The 6,885-nt window shown below is 40.5% G+C and overlaps 1 protein-coding gene across 1 annotated transcript in view; it reads left to right on the forward strand.

The window, feature by feature from the left end:
* Nucleotides 1-6,659, forward strand: part of LOC110442865 (laccase-25-like) — a 16,630-nt gene extending 9,971 nt beyond the window's left edge. Inside the window, exons 2-3 of the mRNA XM_021486705.1 lie at nucleotides 2,055-4,121; nucleotides 5,579-6,659. Coding sequence (XP_021342380.1) covers nucleotides 2,055-4,121; nucleotides 5,579-5,694 — 2,183 coding nt within the window. The 3' untranslated portion in view covers nucleotides 5,695-6,659. The remainder of the gene's footprint in view (nucleotides 1-2,054; nucleotides 4,122-5,578) is intronic.
* The last annotated feature ends 226 nt before the right edge of the window (nucleotides 6,660-6,885 follow it).

Raw genomic sequence — 6,885 nt, forward strand, 5'->3', positions numbered from 1 at the left:
CATGAGATCAGGGCCCTTGCTGCGTCATGGGCCCTCCTCAATGGGTCCCCCTTTCAGGAGGTCATGTCCGCAGCTTTCTGGCGCGGACAGACTACCTTCACGGATTTTTATCTCCGGTCCTTGGCCTCTCATTCTGATGGATTGTATTCCCTTGGACCGGTGGTGGTTGCACAGTCTGTGGCTGTTCCTCCACAGTAATTCAGTGATTTTAAATAGTATGCTATCAGGCACCACGGTGGTACACCTGCTCGTTTCACGGGGAGGTTTTCCATTTTTTAATTACTTTCGGGGCTTTATTAGGGGGGTTCCTTGAACCTTTTCCCTACCTTGAGCATGTCTCGAGTTTGTTCCGTCAGCCTGGTCTGCCTGGATTCGAAGCCTCCACTACGGTAAGACGAATTCGCATACTAAAGTTATGGTAATTATTACTGAAATGAAATTGAGGTTTTTGAAGTAAAACCAATTTTCATGATGTAATACTTACCATAACTTTATGGAGTCCCACCCTGTATTCCTCCCCTTGCCTCCTCATCCTGGCTGCCTTTAGGCTCCATAAAAGGGGGTTTGAGGAAGGGAGATCACTCCGTGGCTCTGTCATCGAGATAGAGGTTACGTCACGGTAGGGAGGTAGGGATATTTGAATCTTTTGTTTTTGGGCTACAAAGATGGGTGTAGGTATTGTATATGCATACTAAAGTTATGGTAAGTATTACATCATGCAAATTAGTTTTACTTAAAAAAACTCAAGTATATTAAGTGTATGGTCTTCGAGGCATATACCTGTGACTTAAGCTACAAAATATACTATTGTGTTTTCGGACTCTACAATCATTACTTCGTGTCTAAAACCAACCTCATATTTCGATAAAAAAAAAAATGTTATATATGGTAAAATAGGTCTTCAGAGCTGATGAAAATACGTTTCTTTATTTATGTATGCTATGTGATGGTGTGATGGTGTTGGGTGATAAAATATTAAAGACGAAAGCCGTTTAAGATCATTTTGCGAACCATGCGACACTTGATTTGATACAGGGTAAAATGAATGTTGGATTATTTTTGTATGAGTTAGAAATACAGCTTCTACAACATACGAATAGGTTTTCGTAGTGTGTGTACATCTCAAAATAGGGACATGTTCCTAGGCTTCGTCCTGTTACATACATCTTTTTCACATCATACAAGGCAGCATATCTCACTTTATTTAATGCGTGGTATCGATCATAACGGTTTTTAACCTATAGCTGCATAAAGAATAAAAGCGAAATTAGTGTTTAATCAAAGATACATCCACGAATGCTGTCGAACCTTTTTTAGGAGTTATCTGCCCTTGAGCGATCTTTTAGTTATCATTATTTATTTCAATGCCTTCTCTTTGTTCAGATCCCTTAAGTGGTGTTATCAAAGACATAAAGTATGTGCCGTTTATCTGAAAGAGACCAGTTTATCATTTTTATCAGAGCTATATATTATATGAAAATATTCTCTTAGGTTTCGTAGGAAATAAATTTCCACTATATTGTACCTGCTGATGCCTTCTTATTTTCATGGAATCATAGATGTTTTAGTCCGCATATAACATTTGGTCTTATTTACATGGAATCATAGATGTTTTAGTCCGCATATAACATTTGGTCTTATTTACATGGAATCATAGATGTTTTAGTCCGCATATAACACTTGGTCTTATTTACATGAAATCTTAGATGTTTTAGTCCGCATATAACATTTGGTCTGATTTACATGGAATCATAGATGTTTTAGTCCGCATATAACACTTGGTCTTATCTACATGGAATCATAGATGTTTTAGTCCGCATATAAAATTTGGTCTTATTTACATGGAATCATAGATGTTTTAGTACGCATATAACATTTGGTCTTCAGGATACTGAAAAAAGGAAATTCACATATTTTTTTTATATTTTACGCATAAAAATGAAATAAATGGTAACTTGAAAGTACTTAAAGGCTAACGGTGGGGTAGAAAAGGGAAATTAGGACCTATTATTGTCACAAGCAATTTGATATAATAAGTGGTTCTCGTTTTTTAGGACATTGGTCTTTGCTGGCAACACTTATATTCGTCATTGCTGACGGAAGCCTTGTTTCTAGTGCATGCGTATACACAGATGACGTATGCGAGTTCGACCTCGTTATAGAAAACACATTAACAATGATGAGGGACATAGATTTATTATATCCGTGGGGCGGAAAAATCTACCGCTATAACGAGACGGACCCTACCACAGCCAACAGTATACCTCTTGAGGGAATTATAACAGCGGACGGTTACGAAATCCCACGTGTGGTAACAGTAGCCAATGGAAGCATGCCTGGTCCCCCACTGATTGTATACGAAGGCCAAACAGTTGTCGTTGACGTTATTAATCGGCTATCCAGTGATGGGGTGACAATTCACTGGCATGGCCTTCCTCAGAGGGACACTCCCTGGATGGACGGGGTCGCCTACATCACACAATGCCCTATCATGCCTGGACAGAGTTTCCGGTACGAATTCAAAGCGACGCCTAGCGGTACATTTTGGTATCATTCACATATCGGACCCCAACGAAGTAACGGTCTATTCGGGGCGTTTGTAATCCGTCCGCGAAAACCTCTGATGATTCCGGAACATATTCTTACTATGCAAGACTGGAACCATTACGGAGACGCGGAATTAACCGAAATGAAACAGTACCATGGTGATTACTACAACAGGTACCCTATACCATTTTCAAAATCAATGGATGGTTCCTTATTTGGTCGTTTAAACTTCCATTCTGGCCTCATCAATGGTAGGGGTCGCTACCACGACCCGAACATAGGCGTCCACAATGGGGCGCCACTGTCTGTGTTCGATGTAGAAGCAGGACGAGTCTACAGGTTCCGGATCATCAACGCTGGCATGGTGTACCCTTTCCAGTTTTCGGTTGATAACCATACCCTCGTTGCCGTAGCATCAGATGGTTATAACATCGAACCTATAGAAGTGGATGCTTTGATCGTATATCCGGGTGAAAGATATGACGTCATGTTGACAACGCTAAATGTGACAGAAAATTATTGGATACGTGCCAGAACGTTGGAGGCAGACGCAAACCACAGAACAGAAGCTATTTTAAAATATACTGGTGCCCCTCATGACATGGATCCGACCACCACAGAAAAGAAATGCTCTGGTACTAACCCTTGCCGTGTTCTTAATTGTCCATCATCAAAAATGCCTCCAAAATTACACATGGATTGTTTCACATTCAACAACATCAAGTCAGCGTCTCTCACTTCCATCAGTCCACCAGTGCATGTAGCGGGCTCTTTCTCAAATCAAACTCATCAGTCAAATTCTACTCATACATCTGGTGGCCGTTTCAAAGAGGTATTTCTCAATTTTGCTTTCCCTGGAACTTCCTGGAGACCTGGTTCTGTTAATGGAAAACGGTTTGAATTTCCAGACGTTTCGGGTCTGACTCAAATGGATGAAATAAATCCGCGCCAGCTGTGTGAGAATGCCGACTGCGGACCCGATAAGGTTTGTAGTTGTATGCACTCTCTAACTCTGGACCAAAATGATATCGTGCAGATGGTGTTTCTAGATATGGGCAAAGGGCGAGGCTTTGCACACCCCATTCACATGCACGGACATTCATTCGAAGTCTTGAAAACCGGATTTGGGGTTCACGATGAAAATGGACAGATTTCTGCAGATAATCCCGATATAACATGCCTCGGACAAAAGTTTGGTAATGACACCTTCTGCAATACTGCACAATGGACGAATTCTTCGTGGGCAAATGAAAATATTCCAGGTTTGGAACTACAACGACCTCCGGTAAAGGATACAATAATTGTGCCATCTGGCGGATATGTTGTAGTACGGATAAGGGCAGACAACCCAGGACTGTGGATAATGCACTGTCATGTTGAACTCCATTCTATATATGGAATGGCAATGGTAATCAACGAATCGTTCGCGAATGTTCCTAAACCACCTCCTGGTTTCCCTGAATGCAGGAGCTTTCTTCCGTCAGCGGTGACTTCCGGTACTCGTCACAAGAGGTCAGCTTCGAACGTGATTCCGGACATCAGTCGTCATGGAGAAAGGCCTGGTTTATACGCCGGTAAGTGGTCAGTAACTGACTATGGTCGCAGGCTTCAGCATTCTGATTGCTCCTGATTATTGTCGGTTTTTTTGCACTAGTATCACAGTAACATCATACCAATATCATATATTTGAGTTCGGTTGAAAGTCCGCGTCCTAGCTAGCTAGAGCCAAAAAGAAATATTTCTTGTCATATGGCGTCTTTGATAAAAAAAAATAAAAAAATGATCCCATATGACTTGGCGTAACTGATTATTCCACTGTCTGGAAAGCTTCATGTACAGACTATATTAGTCCGAGTTTCCTCTGGCCCTAACACCTGCTGTGGGGCCAGAGCGCGCTGCTATATGAAAACGTGGAATTCTCCGACACCGTTTGGTATCGGGGGGGGCTCATAATTCTACGATACCAATCGGTGTCGGAGAATTCCACGTTTTCATATAGCAGTGAGCTCTGGACCCACACCAGACATCTATATGTCAAAATGTCGAAGTCTGGTGTTAGGGCCAGAAGTAACTCGAACTGAGACTATATCTGATATATCTGATATCATCGTTTTTAAGAAGTTGTTTGAAAATGTAACACTGTACACTTTGAGTGATAAAAGTAGGTCAAGGACCTATTTTAGGCCCTTCACAATATTTTTATTGATCAAGTTTTCATTACACGATATTTGGACTAAACGTCATCCTAAATTATCGTAACATGCATATATGTGTCACGTCACTGAAAATGTAATACGTCACTGTATATATGCACGTCACGTTACATATGTTACGTCACTGTACAGGTGTTACATCACCGCACAAATGTTACGTCATTAATCACATGTTTTGCGTCACTGCACATACGTAGCTCCGTTGTACAGGTGTTACACCAATTTACTTTTGTTGCGTCACTGTAATTGTGTTACGTCACTGTACATGTGTTACGTTAATTTACATCATTCATTGTATGTAACGTTATTGTACTTGTGTTACATCAATTGGCATTTTTACATCACTTTAAATGTGTTATGTTACTGTACTTGTGTAACGTCACTGTAAACATGTTATGTCGGTTTATAATCATGAAGTCGCTCTATATTCCAATGGCCCCATGACGACGAATGCAGGTCAAAATGTCGGCAACCTATAACGTCAATACGATATCAAAATCGAACGTCTTTACGGTGTTTTATTATTATTGATTGTTTACCAATCTAAATTTTCAGAAAATTTGCCCTGGTGATTTTCTTTTGTTAGATATTGATTTACACTATTTCAAAACGTTTTTCCCGATGATTTTCTTCGCCAAGTCTTTCTGGATTAATGTTGTGATAATAAAATCTTAATCAAGTCTACATGTGCGGCGGCAATTTACGGATGTCAGGTCACTCCGTCGTTTTCCATGTACTGTAAAAAAAAACGTTAATAACGAGGTTCCGTTTTATATGCTGTCTCCTGTATTTATGTAATGTTCATTTTTTTGTTACAGACGTGGTGGACAGACAGACGCTCGTTTGGACAGTCATTGTTTTTGGTGGTATAACTCTCGCCCAGGCTATCATTTTAATTATTGTGTGCAGGAGGACAAAAATAAAAAATGGATAGGAAATCGACCTGATATTTAACAAACTTTGGAGCACGTTATCCAAAGAACTTAAATAGACATTGTAACTTTGATTAATAGAATCTTCTCCTACCTTGAGGGTGTGACAGAGAAATCTCCGACCCGAGGGCTGATTTCTTTGGTTGCCAAACACGAGGGTGTTTCAAGGATTAGGGGACCGAACACTTTTTTCATACATACGACAGCCTTGTCACGGCCTAAGTGTATACTGTTAAATGCATGATGGGTTACGACTACTGGATAGACTCTGTCGGGTGCATTTATATGTGTGTGATTTATTTACCTGTTTATGCAAATGGCGTACTTAATGAAATGTAAGCGGGTCAGGTAAAATGACCTGCGCGTGCGAAATTATAGTAAAGTTTTGAAATCATATAAAGAGCGAGCGATAATATTTAGTTTGCAATTTTATTGCATATATCATATATAATTAGTATATGTTTAGTTATCATGCTATACAGTTATAACTTTCTTGTGTACATCAGTGAAACTCAGCTTGATTATCAGACTAGTGCTAGTGTAGATCACCAGACTTGTACACAATACTGTTTATGTTAGTGAATGCATTGAAGTTTAATTCCCTTTTAATCGACGATTCATTATGTATGCGCATGCATGTGGCTAGGTATGTATGGTGTGTGTGTGTGTGTGTGTGTGTGTGCAGGGGAATATACACCTTCAAATACCAAATTTATAATAATTACCAAGAGTCATGTAGTGGGTCTTTCCCGGCATGGACAGCGCAGCGGAAACGTATTAAGGAGGCCTGGAACGTAAAGGAGAAAGCCAAGAAGTACTGGATATGATGAACTATTGAATCAGTTGAAAGTATGGAATAGTGGATAAGATTATCGCTTGTGCTGACTGTGCTGGGAAAGACACCCGCCATGATTTTTGACAATTTATACTATGAAACTAGTACACAAGAGAGGTTCCGGGGGGGTGGGGGGTGGGGGGGGTGATGTTTGCACGTGTAAGTGTCTCAGTAAGAAGTGGGGTGTATATAATGCATATGTTAGTGTATGTGTGTGTGATGGTATACATGCACAGTGTATATATCCCCTTGTGTGTGGTGTGTGCGTGCAATAAGTTCGTCCGTGCATTCGTGCGTGCCTGTATGTGTGTGTGCGTAAAAGCGCTTGTATGCAGGCATTCACTATCACATGCGAGCA

The sequence above is a fragment of the Mizuhopecten yessoensis genome, unplaced genomic scaffold (genome assembly GCF_002113885.1).
Source record: "Mizuhopecten yessoensis strain PY_sf001 unplaced genomic scaffold, ASM211388v2 scaffold716305, whole genome shotgun sequence".
Classification (NCBI taxonomy): Eukaryota; Metazoa; Mollusca; class Bivalvia; order Pectinida; family Pectinidae; genus Mizuhopecten; species Mizuhopecten yessoensis.